General features: G+C 41.7%; 1 protein-coding gene across 1 annotated transcript; it reads right to left on the bottom strand.

Moving 5' to 3' along the window:
- Positions 1–8,757: 8,757 nt before the first annotated feature.
- LOC127632204 (protein NPAT-like) lies at positions 8,758–19,878 on the bottom strand. Its single transcript, XM_052110805.1, has 17 exons — positions 19,716–19,878; positions 19,311–19,429; positions 18,955–19,015; positions 18,785–18,863; positions 18,644–18,684; positions 18,231–18,443; positions 18,042–18,117; positions 17,501–17,624; positions 17,294–17,385; positions 17,103–17,184; positions 16,885–16,981; positions 16,620–16,715; positions 15,143–16,486; positions 14,133–14,242; positions 13,946–14,036; positions 12,345–13,639; positions 8,758–9,270 (listed from the first exon to the last, which is right to left on the bottom strand). The coding sequence occupies exons 1-17, from the start codon at positions 19,750–19,752 to the stop codon at positions 9,190–9,192; spliced, it is 4,038 nt and encodes a 1,345-aa protein (XP_051966765.1). The 5' UTR covers positions 19,753–19,878; the 3' UTR covers positions 8,758–9,189.
- Between the last annotated feature and the right edge of the window lie 839 nt (positions 19,879–20,717).

Genomic DNA, 20,717 nt, shown 5'->3' with positions numbered 1-20,717 from the left:
AAGGCATGCAAGGATCGGACGTTTGAATGGTGAGCTCTGCGCACTTTGCTGGTTTTAACACTTTTAATGGCATAAACCAGTGAGATTCGATACACTCTGTTCCATAACTGTTCTAGGAGGACAATATGTCAAAGAATTCAAAATCCACAGGCTCTGGAGACATTAAAAGATACTTACGTGCTCAAGCTGACACCCCGAGAAGGCCCCGAGCCAGGGAGTCAATTTGGTCGGAGAGTTGTGGGAAATGTGGCGAGAGATGTTGAACATGTCGGCAATGCTGACGAAGGTCATTGCTGACATGGAGGAACTTGCAGTGATATGTCGATTGATCACTTCCATGGAGATGAAATTGTCTGAGGTGGTTACAAGAGTGGGGGATGTGGAAAACTGGATCAATTATCTGGAGTCATCGGAGAGGGAATTATCTGCTAATACGCTAGCGACCAAGGTGGGATTGGAGCATGTCTGGGAGAAGTTTGAGGACATGGAGAACCATAGCCGGCGGATTAACGTCTGTATTTTCTCTGGCCGAAGAGTGTCAGGATATTGTGAAATTTCTGGACGGGCTCTTTCCGAATCTGTTTGACATAATAGGCTGTAATGACTCCCCTGCTCTTACTAAACTGGTGGCTGAGCAAAAAAATTATCTTGATTCTGAGATAACCCTGTAGGAGCTGGGGCCAGACAGCTTTGCCACTGATTTCTTTAGATCTCATGCTACAGAGCTGGCTCCAATTTTGTTAGAAGTTTATTCAAAAACATTAATGAATGGAAAGCTTCAGCCAACTGTGACACAAGCCCGGATCATTCTGATTCTTATAAAGGATAACGATCCATGCAAGTGTGAGAGTTACCATCTGATTTCCCTGATCAAGCTGGAAAATTTTGGCCAACCGATTAAGTAAAGTTCTCTTATACATATAGATCACGTGGGGTTTATTCGGGGCCGTAGCTCTGATAACGTTAGGCTTTTCATCAATATCATGTGGTCAATGGCGAATGATCAGACTCCGGTCACTGCTATCTCACTTGAAGCTGAAAAGGCATTTAATATGGTAGAATAGGATTATCTTTTTAAGGTTTTGGATATATATGGGTTCGGGCATACTTTTATTGGATGGATAAAGTTACTTTATAGACACTACTTAGCGGTGGTACAAACGAATGGATTAATTTCAGATTATTTTACTATGGATAGGGGCACTCTTGTCCTCTTTCCCCATTATTGTTCTGTCTTCCTCTGGAACTATTAGCAGCCACAATAAGAAAGGATGATGATTCTCCAGGAGTGGTGACGGAAGGTATGGTACATAAGCTTTTGCTTTACGAAGATGATATTTTATTATTCGTCTCTGACCCCACTAGATCTATGCCTTGCCTTCACAGAATTATTAATTCCTTTTCTCAGGATACAGAGTCAATTGGTCTAAATCTGAAGCTTTGGCTCTGACAGCGTACTGCCCAGTAACTGCTTTACAGCCAGGCGCCTTCCAGTGGCCCAAATAAGTATTTGGGCATCTTATTCCCAGCAAATTTGTGTGATTTAGTTAGATTTATTTTTGACCACTTAATAAAAAAGTTTTTCGAGCGATGTTGGCAGGTGGACTTCATTACATTTATCTATGATTGGGAAGGTTAATGTTATTAAAATTAATTGTATTCCAAAATTTAACTACCTGCTACAGTTTCTCCCTGTAGATGTCCTCCTCTCTTATTTCAAGAAATTTGATGGTATAGCAAAGACCTTCATTTGGAATGGTAAATGTCCCAGATTACATTTCAGTAAGTTATATAGGCCAATTGACAAAGGTGGGCTAGGCCTACACAAGATTTTGTCTTATTATTATGCATTCGGTCTCAGACATTTGGCTCATTGGTCGCTCCCACCTGAGAGAGCCTCTCCCTGGTTTTGTATCAAACAGGAAGTTCTTTGCCATTGCAAAGCCCTTTTATTAAACTAACCAGAGAAGTTAAGTCATACCTCGTTATCTCGCATTTGCATGCAGTATAGACGAAAGTGTCTTTAATTTGGATATTTATTTAAATGTTGCCTTGAGCATATGGCTTAACCCCAAATTATGTATTAATAAGTCCCCTTTCTGTTGGTCAGAGTGGATTGTGTGGGAGGTTACTACACTCTGTGACCTATTTGAGAGTGGAGTGTTGAGATCTTTTGAAAATAAGGTTAATATTTTACGATTCCCAGATCTCAGTTCTTTAGATATTGCTGCCCCAACTGCTCTGTACTATTTTTGGGAGTAGCATACACCCCCTAAAGTGGCAGATAGTCTGTAAATGGTGATTACTACTTTTGGAAGAGGTCATGAGGGATCAGTGTATTACTGCATGTTAATTCTGAGTCTGGGGGAGGGAGCTTCCACTTCTCTCAAGAGATTATGAGAGAAACATTTAAACTTGGTCAGAAGTCAGAAGACGGGGACGCAACTCATGTTTTTTGGGGATGTGTTAAGATCCAAGAATTTTTGTTGAGTGTTCAGAGCTTTACGTGTGATGTAGTGGACACTCAGTTTTCATTTAGCCCCAAACTGTGTATTTTGGGTGATGGGGCAGTCCTGAATATGGGTGATGGATATATGGTGAGCTGGGTCCTGACCAGCGCGATGATTGGCAGGCGGGTAATCCTAAGGGGATGAGGTCGACTGATGCGCCCTCATTTCATGAGTGGTGCGTCGAGTTGGGCAGGGTGGCGGCATTTGAGGAGATGGTATAGAAGGCTAGGCAACCTGGATCAGTAAATGGGGCAGCTATCTAACCTTTATGGAAGGCTCTAGGGGAGGGGCAGTGGAGAGAGACTAGTGGCTTATTTTTGTTTTGCTGTTTTATTGTCTATTTGTGTGTCTTTGTCAGTTAGCTTTTGACCACCGGAGTGCTTGTTTGTGTCGGGTGGGGGGGGATTAATGTTCTGGGGGGGAAAGTTGTGATTTCATGTGGTTTGATTTGGCATTTTCTGTTGTGTCCATTTGATTTGCTGCATGGAATCAATTAACAATTGTTAATAAAAAAAAAACTGTGGGGTTTAATATCCATAATGAGTCTAAAGTAAACTAAAAGAGAGTTCTAAATGTAATTTAAACCTGGGAATAAACTTTAGGATTTTGAAAAATATATTAAGAAACTTTATGATGTAAAATTGATACAAAATATTTGAAATTTTGCCCTATTTTATGCCACTAATCACTTTTTTGACATTGTTAACTCGAGATGTCAAGTCCATCCATCCATCCATCTTCAACCGCTTATCCGAAGTCGGGTCGTGGGGGCAGCTGCTCCAGCAGGGGGCCCCAAACTTCCCTATCCCGAGCCACATTAACCAGCTCTGACTGGGCGACCCCGAGGCGTTCCCAGGCCACTGTGGAGATGTAATCTCTCCACCTAGTCCTGGGTCTTCCCCGAGGCCTCCTCCCAGCTGGATGTGCCTGAAACACCTCCCTAGGGAGGCGGCCAGGGGGCATCCTTACCAGATGCCCAAACCACCTCAACTGACTCCTTTCAACGCAAAGGAGCAGCGGCTCTACTCGAAGCTCCTCACGGATGACTGAGCTCCTCACCCTATCTCTAAGGGAGAAGCCCGCCACCCTTCTGAGGAAGCCCATTTCGCCGCTTGTACTCGCGACCTAGTTCTTTCGGTCATGACCCAACCTTCATGACCATAGGTGAGGGTAGGAACAAAATTGACCGGTAGATCGAGAGCTTTGCCTTCGGCTCAGCTCTCTTTCGTGACAACGGTGCGATAGAGCGAGTGCAATACCGCCCCTGCTGCCCCGACTCTCCGGCCAACCTCCCGCTCCATTGTCCCTCACTCGTGAACAAGACCCTGAGGTACTTGAACTCCTTCACTTGGGGCAAAACCTCATTCCCTACCTGGAGTACGCACTCCATCGGTTTCCTGCTGAGAACCATGGCCTCAGATTTAGAGGTGCTAATCCTCATCCCAGCTGCTTCACACTCGACTGCCAGCTGATCCAGTGAGAGCTGAAGGTCACGGACCGATGATGACATGAAGACAACATCATCTGCAAAAAGCAGCGATGAGATCCCCAGCCCACCGAATCAGCACACCTTCCCCACCTCGACTACGCCTCGATATCCTGTCCATGAATATCACAAACAGGATTGGTGACAAAGCGCAGCCTTGGCGGAGACCAACCCCCACATGGAATGAACTCGACTTTGTGCCGAGGACCCGGACACAGCCCTCGCTTTGGACATACAGGGATTGGATCGCCCTAAGAAGGGACCCCCCCACCCCGTACTCCCGCAGCACCTCCCACAGTCTCCAGATCCACAAAACACATGTAGACCGGATGGGCATACTCCCAGGCCCCCTCCAGGATCCTTGCGAGAGTAAAGATCTGGTCCGTCGTTCCACGGCCAGGACGAAAACCGCATTGTTCCTCTTCAATCTGAGGTTCGACAATCGGCCGAACCCTCCTCTCCAGCACCTTGGAGTAAACTTTACCAGGGAGGCTGAGAAGTGTGATACCCCTGTAGTTGGCACACACTCTCTGATCCCCCTTTTTGAAGAGGGGAACCACCACCCTGTTCTGCCACTCCTTAGGCACTGTCCCAGATTTCCACGCTAATGTTGAAGAGGCGTGTCATCCATGACACCCCTCCACATCCAGAGCTTTCAGCATTTCTGGTCGGATCTCATCAATCCCGGGGCTTTGCCACTGCGGAGTTGTTTGACTACCTCAGTGACCTCCCCAGGGAAATAGAATCTGATCCCCATCATCCTCCGGCTCTGCCTCTACCATAGAGGGCGTGTTGGGATTTAGGAGTTCTTCAAAGTGTTCCTTCCACCGCCCAATAACCTCCTCGGTTGAGGTCAACAGCGTCCCATCTTTGCTGTATACAGCTTGAATGGTTCCCCGTTTCCCCCTCCTAAGGTGGCGGACGGTTTTCCAGAAGCACTTTTGTGCGGACCGAAAGTCCTTCTCCATGGCTTCTCCGAACTTTTCCCACACCCACTGCTTTGCCTCCCTCACGGCCGAGGCCGCAGGCCTGTCGGTACCTTGCAACTGCCTCCGGAGACCTCCGGGACAACAAATCCCAGAAGGCCTCTTTCTTCAGTCGGACGGCTTCCCTGACCACCAGTGTTCACCACGGTGTTCGAGGGTTACCACCCCTTGCGGCACCTAAAACCTTGAGGCCGCAGCTCTCCACCGCGGCTCGGCAATGGAAGCTTTGAACATTGCCCACTCCGGTTCAATGTCCCCAACCTCTGCAGGGATGCCTGAAAAGCTCCGCCGAGGTGTGAGTTGAAGATCTCACGGACAGGGACCTCCTCCAAACGTTCCCAGTTCACCCAGCACTACTCGCTTGGGCTTCCCAGGTCTGTCCAGAGTCTTTCCCCACCCCTGACCCAACTCACCACCAGATGGTGATCGGTTGACAGCTCTGCCCCTCTCTTTACCCGAGTGTCCAAAACATATGGCCTCAGATCCGACGACACGATTACAAAATCGATCATCGACCTTCGGCCTAGGGTGCTCTGGTACCACGTACACTTATGAGCATCCTTATGTTCGAACATGGTGTTTGTTATAGATAATCCATGACTAGCACAGAAATCCAATAACAAACATCCACTTGAGTTCAGATCAGGAGGCCGTTCCTCCCAATCACGCCTTTCCAGGTGTCCCTGTCATTTCCCACGTGTGCGTTGAAGTCACCCAGCATCACTATGGAGTCCCCTACTGGGGCCCTATTCAGGACTCCATTCAGGGTCTCCAAGAAGGCTGAATACTCTGAACTGCTGTTCGGTGCATATGCACAGACAACAGTCAGAGTTTTCCCCCACAACCCGTAGGCGTAGGGAGGCGACCCTCTCGTCCACGGGGTAAACTCCAACGTAGTGGCGCTCAGCCGGGGACTCGTGAGTATCCCCACACCGCCCGTCGCCTCACACCCTGGGAAACTCCAGAGAAGAATAGAGTCCATCCCTATCCAGGAGTATGGATCCAGAGCCAAAACTGTAGCGTCGATGTAAGCCCCACCAGATCCAACTGGTAGCGCTCCACCTCCCTCACTAGTTCCGGCTCCTTCCCCCAGTGAGGTGACATTCCACGTCCCCAGAGCAAGCCTTTGCTGCCCGGGTCTGGTCCGTCGAGGCCCACGGCCTTCACTGCCGCCCATATGGCAGCGCACCCGACTCCTGCGGTTCCTCCAATGGGTGGTGGGCCCAAGGGATGTAGAGGGGGTTCCACGTTGCTTCTTTGGGCTGTGCCCGGCCGGGCTCCGTGACAAGCCCGGCCACCAGGCGCCGCCGACGAGCCCTCCATCTGGGCCTGGCTCCAGACAGGGGCCCGGGCTTCCTCCGGGCAGGGTAACTCCTCCTCTTGCCGTTTTATCCATGAGTCATTTTGAACCATTCTTAGTCTGGCCCCTCACCTGAGACCACTTTGCCTTGGGAGACCCTACCAGGAGCACATGGCTCCAGACAACACAACCCTCAGGATCATAAGGGCACACAAACCTTTCCACCACGATAAGGTGCTGGTTCCCGGAGAGGGTGTCAAGTTTCCTAGTAATTAATTTTAAAAAACAAAACAACTGTTTATCAGACAAAAATTATTTCAAATTTTCATTAATTGAAGGCTTTGCTGAAATTCCATATATGTCCAGTCACTTTATTACTTGATTTATTTAAATGTCTTTTAAAACATTTGCATAATTTGTTTCTATACAAATTAAGTTGTTTCAATTTTTTTTTTTTTCATTGTTACTGTTTCAAGGTCAGAAATAAAAAGTGACAAAAATTTCCCTGTAACTTTGTAAATATGTACAAAAATTTAATGTCTTTAGAATAGAAATACAAAGTTAATGCTAATTTCATTTTATGGGTAATACATTCTCAATATAATTATTCAGATTGAGAATTTGTTAATTGATTAAATTTGCCCATTTGACAAAAAAGTTAAAAAGGCTGAATCTAAGTATTTTGAAACTGAAATAAATGAAAAAACACAAAATGAAAATCAAATATTGCCCCTTAATGGAAAAGATCATTTCTGGCTCTGCACTATGATTATGTCCTTTACTTTTGTATTTGCCAGGTCCTAAATATTGGGTGGTTCAGAAAATGGGAGCCTTTAATCATGGCTCTTTTTATGAGTATGGATTTCCAGAAACAGTAAAACACATAGATGCTGCTGTGCATTTCAGTGAATATTGAAAGACCTACTTTTTCACAGGAGAATGCCATTTCAGGTAATGCCATATATACAGTATTTTTGTTTCATAACAACAAAACAAGCTTTCCCGAAGATATTTACTTATTTCAGACATTGTCACACACAAAGTATTACATTTCCCTTTTTTTGTAGTTATAATGAGAAAATAGGTGGTATAGATCCTGGATTTCCAAGGGAAATTCATATGGCCCAGTGTTGTTGGGAAAGTGGATTCAGCTTTTGAACACACAGGTAAAGGACTGCTGTTATGTTATTGTAGTTTTCTTTTTAAATCTTTTTCCTGGAATGATATACTGTATGTTTCCCCTAATAGAAAGTGTTCACCTCTTCTGTAAATCAAAAGCCTTTATCTTAAATCATCAAAAGAGATGTTTGCAGCACACTATGAACACAAATGCTTGGCTGCTGAGAGCTGAAAAAGGAGAACTAAAACTTTTATCACAAGCACAGAAAGGAAATGTGTACGCTTGACTTTTTCTTTTTCAAGCCAAAAAAGTGTTTTTAGCTGTACAAGAGCTGGAGATTTGAATCTCTTGTGTGGTAATTAAATTATATTAGTGAACCAGTTTTTATGAAAGAATAAGTATTTACCAAATATAGATATATTCAATATCTATAGGAAAACAATCCCTGCATATCTATGAATGTACTACGGAACCCCCTGAATTACTGTGAATTTTTTATAAATCAAGTGCACATCTACAGTTATTTTCAAATATATTTAAACCTCAAGCATAACATTTATTCAGCTGCAGATAACAATGAAGTATGAGAATATTGGTTAAATGTTTAGCACCAACAAAATACATTAATATAATTTTAGACACTTTTTGGTGTGCCCAAAGTATTAGAATATAGCTGTTTTTATATATTATTTCCATTTTGAATTTGACACCTCAGAAAAAATATACAGAAAGGAAAGCACTATAAAGCAAATCTTGTAACACCACAGAGTCACTGTGTCTCTGATATAAACTGACATGGCTATAAATGTTATATATTGCATAATTACCTAAATAGTTGGGATTACTTATTAAAAAAATACTGGTAAGCAACAAATAAAAACATGAAGTCTAACCAGCTCATCCTGTAAATGACTGTTTTTAATGTCATGGGGATTATAACTCCATATAGAGAGTTATAAGTATAGAGAATGCAAAGCAGTTAGGCTAAAAGATTTATCATAGCCTGGAGCTTTGACAGGAATTTCAATCTAAATGCCCTCATTTTACCTTAAAAGCCACTAAATATAAAATATGTTTACATGTTTATTGTCTTGGTCCAACACATACAAGCTTGGCAACATTATGTTTTTAAGGAGTATTTTGTGAAAATATGTTTCTAATTACTTTCAAATATGCTTTCTAATATCACTTCAGTCATCTCCAGTAATTAAAGATGTGATGAAAACAAAAATAAAATGCTACAAATACATGTGTGTATTTGATTAGAGCAATTACACAGAGCTCAAAAACACATTTAATATTCAATCAAATAATGATTTATTAAAACAAGTCATAATTAACCATTTAATGGACAGAAAAAGTATCTCCTTCCACCTAGAAGCTATACAAAGAACATTATTTGGACACATTCCAATGAATGGAAAAGGAGGCAATGAACTGAATAACAGCTGTTGCAATGTAGCAGCTGATCAGACACTCTTCACATATACAGTGAACATTACAGTTTGTTTTCAATTATTTCCTTTTTTTATTTATTGTGAAGAGTGTTAAATCAGTCTATGACTGTTTATCAGCATGTTGAAAGGCAACACTTTCAATATGAATATGATTATTAGGTAAGTAAATATGGTGTTTATTTACAATGTCACATTATATGAGTAAAAACAGAATGTAGCTATTCAGGATTGGTTTCTTCTGAATAGATGGTATCTCTCTGTTTTATCACTCTCAGTAGCTCACATGGCTTGATATGTCCCTGAAATGGAGGCAGCTCTCTCTTAGCTTCATTACTCATCATAGTGCAGGGATGACAGAAATTTATCCACATCCAAGTCATCTGGAAAAGAGTCCAACAGCTTTTTCTGTTTCTGTAAAATAAAAAGAAATTCAGCCAGACAAAGTCAGCATAATGGCTAATGCCTACCAAACATTTGGACAACATATACAGGTCCTTCTCAAAAAATTTGCATATTGTGATAAAGGTCATTTTTTCCATAATGTAATGATAAAAATTAAACTTTCATATATTTTAGATTCATTGCACACCAACTGAAATATTTCAGGTCTTTTATTGTTTTAATACTGATGATTTTGGCATACAGCTCATGAAAACCCAAAATTCCTATCTCAGAAAATTTGCATATTTCATCCAACCAATAAAAGAAGTGTTTTTAATACAAAAAAGTTCAACCTTCAAATAATTATGTTCAGTTATGCACTCAATACTTAGTTGGGAATCCTTTTGCAGAAATGACTGCTTCAATGCGGCGTGGCATGGAGGCAATCAGCCTGTGGCACTGCTGAGGTGTTATGGAGGCCCAGGATGCTTCGATAGCGGCCTTAAGCTCATCCAGAGTGTTGGGTCTTGCGTCTCTTAACTTTCTCTTCACAATATCCCACAGATTCTCTATGGGGTTCAGGTCAGGAGAGTTGGCAGGCCAATTGAGCACAGTAATACCATGGTCAGTAAACCATTTACCAGTGGTTTTGGCACTGTGAGCAGGTGCCAGGCCGTGCTGAAAAATGAAATCTTCATCTCCATAAAGCTTTTCAGCAGATGGAAGCATGAAGTGCTCCAAAATCTCCTGATAGCTAGCTGCATTGACCCTGCCCTTGATAAAACACAGTGGACCAACACCAGCAGCTGACATGGCACCCAAGACCATCACTGACTGTGGGTACTTGACACTGGACTTCAGGCATTTTGGCATTTCCTTCTCCCCAGTCTTCCTCCAGACTCTGGCACCTTGATTTCCGAATGACATGCAAAATTTGCTTTCATCCGAAAAAAGTACTTTGGACCACTGAGCAACAGTCCAGTGCTGCTTCTCTGTAGCCCAGGTCAGACGCTTCTGCCGCTGTTTCTGGTTCAAAAGTGGCTTGACCTGGGAATGCGGCACCTGTAGCCCATTTCCTGCACACGCCTGTGCACGGTGGCTCTGGATGTTTCTACTCCAGACTCCCCAAGGTCTGGAATCGGTCCTTCTCCACAATCTTCCTCAGGGTCCGGTCACCTGTTCTCGTTGTGCAGCGTTTTTTGCCACACTTTTTCCTTCCCACAGACTTCCCACTGAGGTGCCTTGATACAGCACTCTGGGAACAGCCTATTTGTTCAGAAATTTCTTTCTGTGTCTTACCCTCTTGCTTGAGGGTGTCAATGATGGCCTTCTGGACAGCAGTCAGGTCGGCAGTCTTACCCATGATTGCGGTTTTGAGTAATGAAACAGGCTGGGAGTTTTTAAAAGCCTCAGGAATCTTTTGCAGGTGTTTAGAGTTAATTAGTTGATTCAGATGATTAGGTTAATAGCTCGTTTAGAGACCCTTTTCATGATATGCTAATTTTTTGAGATAGGAATTTTGGGTTTTCATGAGCTGTATGCCAAAATCATCAGTATTAAAACAATAAAAGACCTGAAATATTTCAGTTGGTATGCAATGAATCTAAAATATATGAAAGTTTAATTTTTATGGAAAATAATGACCTTAATCACAATATGCTAATTTTTTGAGAAGGACCTGTACAAACAAAAATGAGTCAGACTTATTTTGATACAGATAATGGCTGTTACAAAACCGAGAAAGCAGACTCGATGTCTGCTGCTATGTGGGCAGAAGTCAAGACAAACTGCATTCTAACCAAATGGAACCCCATAAGAAACTGATTTGCTCTTTTTGGATGTCACATTCTAAAACAACCACTAAAGCACACTATTATGACACAAAGTTTATTTGGATGTTAGCATTTAGCCAAGTGATCGATTTCATGCAGATAATAGGCAACATAAGTACATAACACAAAAACAAAAATCTTGATTCAACTGAACTTTCCCATATCTATACTTTTCTGTACCAAATACCAATGAAAGACACATGCAATATTGCCTCAAATATGGCATCTAAAGGCTAGAGCAGTGGTTCTCAACCAGGGGGTCGGGACCCACTAGGGAGCCTCAGCACACATCCAGGGGGGCTTCAAGATCTCTTACAATTATTTAAAATATGATATATTATTATAATTAAACTTTCTGAAAATGCAAAAAATGTAATAACTCCCTTCAACAACTTGCTTTTTATGAAGAATATACAGTTCTAGACATTTCTGGAATCACAAGTTTTAAGGAAATATCTTATAATAGATCTTACAATATAAAATTTGCGTTAGGGCACTGTGCCTGGACGTAACGGCATGTAGTGGAAAAAAAAAGTATACTTTGGTCTTGAGAGGCTAGTATAATTCTGCTAACTAACATCTGAGTCTTCAAGTTGTGTTTGCATACGTTGAGCAAATCTAAAATTATCGAGGTAAGCAGCTCTGACTTTGAGATAAAATCCAATTTGGAATGCCAATTCCCAATGCGCTCTAAGTCCTTGTGGTGGTGTCGTGACTCATCTCAATCCAGGTGGCAGAGGACGAATCTTAGTTGCCTCCATGTCTGAGACCGTCAATCCATGCATCTTATCACATGGCTTGCTGAGCACGTTACCGCGGAGAGTAGCGTGAAGCCTTCATGCGTGGTATGTCTCAGCGGTAACGTGCTCAGCAAGTCATGCTGAGATAGTAAAGATTGGCTATCTCAAAGTCAGTGCTGCTTACCTCGATAGCTTTTGTTTTTGGCATCCATGCACAACTCACCACACGCTCCACTGAGAGCGAACCACATTATAGCAACCATGAGGAGGTTACCCCATGTAACTCTACCCTCCCTAGAAAGCAGGCCAATTTGGTTGCTTAGAAGACCTGGCTGGAGTCACTCAGCACTTAGGATTCGAACTCACGACTCCAGGGGTGGTAGATAGCATCTTTACTCGCTGAGCTACCCAGGCCCCCAAGATGCACAAGATAGATTAGATAAGATAAAGCTACACAAGTCCTAGATAAGATAGAGCTTTTATTCATATTTTTTTTTATTATCAGAAAGACAGAGTGATAATATCTGCTGACCTTCAATTTCTTTTTACTGCCCAAGGAGCCAGAAAGCTGCAACTCTTTCTTTGCAGGAGGACTTGATTCCATGTGCTTCCGCTTCTTTCCTTTAGGGGCAGAAGATTTTCCAGCACTGGCCTCCTCCTGACGCAAGCTATCTTTCAGAGGACCTCCTTTCCTGGCAGCACGAGACAGGATCATGAGGGTGTGGGCGGCCATGTTAATGCTGTTCTCACTGCCCGCCTCACTGGCAGGACTGCAGGAGGGGATATCTGGTGTGACAGGAAGTGGGAGGCACCTTGGCGTACTTTCACCCTCCCGTATGAGCTTCTGTCGAGACGGGGTTCTCAATCCATCTGTTAGATCCACTTCCAGATGCCCTTGTCCAGGTGTTTTTGGGATTGGGAGATCTGAACAACTGGCCCCCTGCCTCTTTGGTGGAGTAGCTTCGGAAGCCTGACACTGTATGTCCTGCAGCATCTCCACGGCAGGTTTAGTCAGTGGGCTCATCTTATATAAGGGTCTATTGGGAGTGCTTGATATGGGTGCTGCAGATGTAACCGTAGAAGATACAAGATCTTCAGTTGGAGGGTGTGCAGTTGTCTGAAGCTGCTCTTGCGGCTGGCCCTCCAACTCATTTTCCTTGTTTGCAGTGACACCAGGAGAGTCTTTTGAGGAGACCTTCTCTGAGGAACTCTCTGCTGGTTTTGAAAACCTCCTTTCATGAGACTCTTCTTGTGTACTATCCTTGGTGTTGCTTAGTGGTTTCTGCTTTTGCCCCTGGCCAGATGACTTCATGCTCTGTGCAGCATCAACCTTGCCCGATACTTGTGATTTTTTCGGTGATTCTGATCTAATGAAAGACTCAGTGGGAGCTTTGTTGGAAGACTTTGTACTTACAGCAGTAAGATCCGTTCCCTTTTCAGACACTGTACTTTTCTGGGCTTCTTTTTGTTGTTGAGGTATGGTGGCTTTTTCAGAGTCCTTTATACCTGCACTGTGATTTATTTGAGGCAGCCTAATCGTTTCTAACCATCTTTTACTGGCGTCAGAAATTAAAAGCGGGTTCTGTTCAGTCCGTTTGATTTCCTTATCACCCTGCTGAGGTGGGGAAGATAAGGTAACAGAAGATGTTAAAGTGCTTGTCTGTGTAGAACTCTGGCCAGCTGCTGTGTTTTCAGGTGTGACATCAAAGCAAAGTATCCTTCGATGGCTGGGGCTTGTTGCACTGCCACTCTTTTGAAGGTCAGTGTTCTGAGAGGTCTGGGAAAGCACTTTTGAAACTTGGCTTGATCCAGATGTGCACGGGTTGCCTGAAAATCAGTAATCACACTGAATCACTCTGATGCATAACCCACAAACATGTATTATAGAAAATGTAACATTATTAAAGAATGTTACTGATTTCTTAAGATGGTTGAGAAACATGGTAGGAAGAGACTAAATTTAGAATAACACAAATCTACTGAAATGTTTAAAAACTCTTTAAGGACATTCATAAACATAATTTTATGTCTTTGATGATTTATTCCTCTACTTTTATACTAAGAAAATATTAAGAAATAAAATAAAATAAAAAATACATATAAATTAAAATCAGATGATACTCATCATCATACCTGTGTCAGTGTTTTCCTTAGGTGCCAATTTAGGTTGAGACATAACTTTTGCTGGTTGCCTTACAGTGGTTGAACAAGGCAAAGTCAACATCTGTAAACAAAGATTATGTATTTTGGTTTGTTGAAGAACTTTGACAGAGCTTGTATGTTTAATCGCAAAAGTTCAAGAATATTAAAAATCTCTAACCTGATTGGGAAGGACTGTGAGTTTTCCAGTATTTTGCCCCATCACTGAAACTGGAACCATCACATTTTGTAACATGGGCTGAACTGGTGAAGATATAATGATTGTGGATCCTACAAAAATGAGAATAGGAATTTCAAACATAGAGCCATAATCCAACAGTCTCTGAGAAAGGCTAAACAATGTCTAGAAAAAGATTTGTGCCATGAGTACATCAACATAAACTACCCATAGCAATATACCAAAGTAAAACATTCACCCCAAATTAGGGATGCACTGATCCCGATACTTATGTTTTTGACGGATCAGATATCGGTTCAACAAGACCTATCCAAATCCGATATAAAACTGACATAAAAGGACAATAAAAGCACCATTAAAGTACTCCATATGACTCGTGCATTTTATTCTAAGTCACTTCAAGACATGTGATAGCTTTGTGAATCACAAAAGGCTGTGTTAAATAGGTAAAGTATGCATGCATAGAACGTTAGTGAATGGCGCAGCTCTGTTGACACACATAGGCTTGGCACTAGAGTTCGGAATGGCATACTACCCATACTTCTGCCATATGTGTCTATGGCAGAAATAGTATGAGTAGTATGGTAGTATGCAATTCCAAACTCAGCCATACAAAGCACATGCTGGCTGGTGAGGCATTTATTAATAATAATAATAACGTATTATTATCATTATTATTTGTTTACCAATTATAACAATATTATTGAATAGGGAACTCTTATGTGTATTATTTCAATATAAATGTATATAGACTATAAATTTATATTGAAATAATACACATAAGAGTTCCCTCAATTAGTATCACACAATGAGGTAAAGATATTCTAAACTGATTATCCCAAAAAAACAACAACACTGGTATCGGATTGGTATCCGATACCAGTATTATTATCTATACGACACATAGATTTCAGATATTGGAATCGGATAAGTGCATCCCTACCCCAAATAAATTTATAAAATGTCTTGTATAAATCAGATTGTTCACTCACCAGGCGAGAAGGACTGAGAGACATTTGGACCCATGGACACAACAGTCCTCTGGCGAGGTGGTGTTGCTAGCACATGTGGTGTAGAAGACACAGTCCCTTGAGGCAAGTTACTCGGAAGCAGCACTACATTCGTCCGCTGCTCACCGACAGCCGGATTGGTTACAACAAAATAGCCGCCTGATGACCCAAAGGTGGGATTAGCAGGCAAAAGCTGAATAAAACCAGTTTCCTGACCTGAGGGACGTGCCGGGGTAGTCTGTGCTTTACTCTGAACACTCATTGTAGGTGTTCCGAATGATACAACACCCTCCACCCCCTGCAAGCTGCTCACAGCATGGGCAGTTTCCTCCTGCGTTATGACTGATGTAAGCAGGTTCTTGGCAGGAGATTTGGCAGGGGAGGACAGGAAGATGGTAGGGATGCTGTCACCAGTGATGCTGGAAACAGCCTGGTTCAATGCCATATCATTGGATTGCTCATCCTGGTCTTCACTGATGATTATTTTCAGAGACATAATCTTACCGGGGTCAGGTTCCTTGGCCTGGGAATCAGAAACACCTGAGGTAGATGGAGTAATGGTTGCTACAGATGAAGCACATGCTGAAGTGGGACTGCTCCTGACATGGTTGGGCTGAGTTAAATCTTTTTGCTCTGTGCAAGTTGTGGTTAAAGAAGTTTTGTTAGAGGTGTGTGAAGCCATTCTGGCAGATATGTCCATGTCAGGTTGGGGTAGATGAAGTGAGGGCAAAGCCTCACTTTGGATGGTATATACAGAGGTTCCTGTAATATCCAAATTTGATCCAGAATGTCCACCATTCATTCCTGCTATCCTCCCAGTCTCATTTATGGAATTATTAACAGCTATGGAAGCGGTTTGTGGTAGCTTATTTGACACAGTGACTTGATGGCTGCTTTTGCTTGCGTTAGAGCACTCTGGATGGGCCATTGATGGATTATGAATATTTACGTTCTCTGAAGTTTCGTTTTGTGGTTCATCTATCTCCATACTGGCTCCATCCTCCAAGAAGGATGAGCTTGACACGGTTTGGTCAGGTGCACGTGAATCCACATTACTGTTCAACTTTAGAGTTGAAGTGTCTCCACTGGTTTGCTTATTTCCAGATAAAACTCTGGTCCTGACTAGCCCTCGCTTTATGTTTGTGGATCCTCGTCCATTAGCTGTTTGTTTGGTTACCGTACGTGGCTGTGGAATTGTGGCAGCAGACTTTGACATGCTACGAACCGATGAAGTTATATTCTTGCTTTTGGACTCTGATGTTTTTTGACTCCTTAATTTCCTTGTACTAACTTCTCCCCCTGATGTGGAATCCTCATGTCCAGTGCCTTAAATTAAATAATAATATAATTAAAATCGTCAAATCAACTCTTTTTGTTTTCATGTTTTTTTTAAAAGAAAAGAATGTACACACATGAGATGCCAAAAGCAAAGTAATTAAATTGGGCTGGCCAATATTACCTGTCTCAGAGGCACCATCAACATGGTCACCCTCCTGTGCATTAGAGCAGAAACTCCCATCAGCCTGTTCACTGCCCTCAGGCATCTTATTTTTCCCTTCAAAAAAGATGAAAGGTTATCTATGAGACCTATTCTAATAAAGGACCATTTGGACTAGCTTATACCTTTTTTCAGAAAGCTGCCAACAAAATGGAAAATGCATTTGGTACACTTCAATAGTTAAGAATTATACTTTTCTATTTGATTTTCTATCACTAAAACCTACCATAATCAAAGAGGTCAAAGAGTGCCTGAAATGCCGGGTCTGATTCCGTCTGTGCCAGTATGTCTTGGATGGCATAATCTGTCATATGAATTTCCCCCTAAACACAAATATGGCATAGTTCGATAATGGCTCATATCCCATGACGAATGGAATACATGACTGGCATGATAACATTCCCTCCAAAAACAAAATGAACAGTAAAAGATGATTGAATATACCTGGAGGCCCAGAATTTCATCTATTGATTGTTCTTGTTCCACAGTACTGCAGGCAGCTTTTGATGTCTGGGGACTAGTATCACTGATAAAGTGATATTACAATATTATTCACTAAACTGTCATGTGTAAGTTGGTCTCAGTTATATTTTTTGTTATTTAAAGATGATGCTTGTCTGCTATTAAACATTTACCTTGCCAAGATTTTGTTGATGTTTTCAGCAAGTTTTTCTTGTAAGGATCTATCATTCAGAATTTTTTCTCTGGCATTTTCTATGACTATTTGCTATAAAAAGATAATTGACATGATCATCAATTATGCATGAGCATAGAAACATATAACATAAAAGATTATTACATAAAGCATAAAGTAGACAAAGAAATGAATCAGTTAGACTCACAGACAAGTTCTCAGCCACCGTCTCATCACTCTGAGTTTCCACAATGAGAGTGCTGGACACTACCGAACTTCTGCTGGTCCCACTAGCACCCAACTGACCTCCTCCCCTCCGCCTTGGTGAGTCACTACAACACAGAACATAGCATTCCATTTAGAACATGCCAAATTATGTCCTTTTTATTCTTAAGGTGGAAATATCTTTTATAGCTGAAGAGTGTCATTTCTGAGCCACCAAACTATATAAAAGGATTGTTTTCAGACAGCTTTTTTTTTAATACTTCCTCCACCTGCCATTGGTTAGCCAAACAGATTAGTCCTGCCGCAAACTCATGCCATTATTTGAGTCAATGTTCCCGTATCTGGTAGGTCGGGATACTCAACACAGCAATGATTGCGACAAAGAACATGTTTTTATAGTTTTCAGAGTAAATAACCAACAAATGGCATAATTCAGTTGTCTCTGCATATTACTCTGGGATAGAAGAAAGTATTTTAACATTATTACATGCATCATCTTTAACTTAATCAGCTTTTAGCCTTACCATTTTCTGCGGGCAGGAGACAAAGGTCCTGGATTCAGTCTTTGATCAGGGACCAATATCTGCAATGGTGACTCTCCTTTACAGACGGAAGTTGCCAGAAAGCAAAAGTACCATTTAAATATCTCACACTGCAATCAAACGATCAAACTGTGTTTTGAACAGTTGATATTGCTTGAATTCAGGTCTCACCTGGCTGAGTAAAGCAGAGAGTGGAGGGCCTGGTATGCTGAGTAGTGTAAGACACTGGGGTGGAATGTCCCAGCATGCCTTGAGGAGTTGACACAGTACTGGGGACACACTGGCCTGCTGGAGTCACTGGCAGATTCCCAGACATGGGAGACTGCAATGCTGACAAGGGTCTCTGCTGTAGTCTTATGCTTTGAATGCTATTCAAAGTCCGTACTTTTAATGAGAAATAATGATAATAAATCTCAATGTTGTTTTTATATGTCAATCAGTTCATTTTAATGTAAGTGCATGGATTGCAATTCTATTTTATGCCATTTTCTTTTTTCAAGTGAAGCACAAAAACTCAAGTTTCTGGTACAGGTTCATATCATCACGAATACAATTGCTCTCAAACAATTATGAGCAAAACTCACATCGTTGATTCTGCTGCACGGAAGGAGAATTTTGCATAGACCTGTATAAAATACAGCAAGATTTTCATAAGTAGGGCTTTCTTCCACCGGTGCTACAGAAAATAGAACACTGTGTAAAAGTGTAAAAAGATATGCATTCACTTGATCTGGTTAAGCGTGAATTCAAGCTTTTTCCATAATGACGTCATCATTACTGGTATTTGATTTTCTTGACTTGTTTCTGCAGCAGAAAAGACATAAGGATGTTTCTTTGTGTATCCCAAAACATTGAATTTACTGTCTATACAATGTACACAGCACATGACACTCACCTTTTGCTTTAACAGCAACATACTCATTTAAAATCGTGATCAGGTTTTTTCCAAAAAGAGACTGGAAAAGGAGAAAGATAAATACATCACCAATAACAACATAATAATACATTTTAATAACAATAATAGCATTTTGTTAACATAATTATGTAGGCTAATGAATACTGAAGAAGGAGAAATGGGTGGAAAAAGAACAAAGCATTCAGAGCAGAGGTATCAGTATAAATATTAAGCAATAAATCCATTGGATGTATGCTATCTCTTCAATTATTATTATATTGTAAACGATCCAAACAAAAAAAGTTCTCCTACTTTTTGGTCAGTAACTGAATCAGCATGAACAGAAGTGCACTTACAAACACACAGGCTGGGATGACCCCATCCTCTGAACTGTGCTCAGCATACTCTTTCAGGTTTGGACTTTCAAAGATGAAAGCTCGACTTGTGGCAGTGAGCCCCTCTTGCTGCAGGTAGCCTAAAATTGAAAGAAGGCCACCAAAAATTTCAGAGATAAACATGTTGTTTTCAGAATAGTCATTGACCTTCTATAACAGGTCTAGGGGATCACTTTAACATACCACTCCCTCACATAACAGGACAATTTAACAATTTGCCTCTAACCAGTATTGGTAGAACAATTTACAACTATAGGACAGTTTTGGACAATAAATGCATAATATGATCTATTTTAATTAAGCGCATATTAGCTCGCTAGCTACTGCTGCTGATGAAGACACAAAAACAAGTGTCTGAGTACTTACCCAGGACAAGTCTGGCAACGTCAGACGGAAGTAACATACTTCTATCTTATCGTTTGTCACTAAGTCTTCTGCATTTGAAGTATAAATGTTAAAGTTTCATTTAGTCCATAATTCGGTAGTACAGTTGAAGTATCGTAGGTTGTTTAGCTCTCGGATCCATCACGAAAGCGAAAGGGCGCGGAAATTCGTCTCCTCTGACCCGGATATTGTTTGTGTAGTATTGGGGAGGAAGGGAAGGGAAATGTAGTTTTACGGAGCTGAAATTTGTTTAAAGGAATAGTTCACCCAAAAATGAAAATTCACTGATCATTTACTCACCCTCAAATCAACAGGGCCCAAAATGTTTCAAAAACACATGAAGTCAGCAAAGTAATCCATTCAACTCCAGTGGTAAAATCCATGTTTTCAGAAGTGATATGATAGGTGTGGGTGAGAAACTCAAGATTTAAGTCCTTTTTACTATCCGCCTTTTTCCTGGGGGTCTTACTGGGGAAAAGAAAGTGGGTGCGACCTCCGACGGAAGTCGTTTATTGCATTGCTAGTGTGACGCTCCTGTTCTACCCGCTCCGTAAGGGACTCGAACTGGTGTCTCCGCAATGGGATGCGGGTGTCCTAACAAGGAGGCTAAAGGCTACAGTCTTTAGTGTCAGTCGCTAGTGCACCTCTTGAGGTCAGGAGAATGAGGTTTATTCACATTTCACAGCTATCTATCAGCTGCCACCGTTACACTAGCTCTGGCTGGAGTCATTTAAACCCTGTTTACAGCTGGTATTAACACGCGTTTCGGATTAACTGATCGCAAATGGTCAGCGCTGAATATTGTCGTATACGGGGTGCAAAACGTTTTGTGATTGGATCACCAAAAACACATACAGAGGTAGTCAAATAAGCATATAACATTAAATGTAAATGATATCCTGATACTTCTTGATGGTAGCGAGCGGTTCAAGCTAACTCCACTAAAACAATGGATAATTTTGCTTGAAATGTTGTGTTTGTGCT

Source organism: Xyrauchen texanus, chromosome 38 (assembly GCF_025860055.1).
Source record: "Xyrauchen texanus isolate HMW12.3.18 chromosome 38, RBS_HiC_50CHRs, whole genome shotgun sequence".
Lineage (NCBI taxonomy): Eukaryota > Metazoa > Chordata > Actinopteri > Cypriniformes > Catostomidae > Xyrauchen > Xyrauchen texanus.
This window is presented reverse-complemented; position numbering and strand designations above follow the sequence as displayed.

Excerpts from the sequence above, each read along its gene's own strand:
- LOC127632204 (XM_052110805.1), bottom strand. The coding sequence starts at position 19,752 with ATGTTACTTCCGTCTGACGTTGCCAGACTTGTCCTGG. Across the intron at positions 18,685-18,784 it reads TTCACGCTTAACCAGATCAA|GTCTATGCAAAATTCTCCTT; the intron begins GTGAATGCATAT and ends TATTTTATACAG. Across the intron at positions 13,640-13,945 it reads TAAGGAAAACACTGACACAG|GCAACCCGTGCACATCTGGA; the intron begins GTATGATGATGA and ends ACTGATTTTCAG.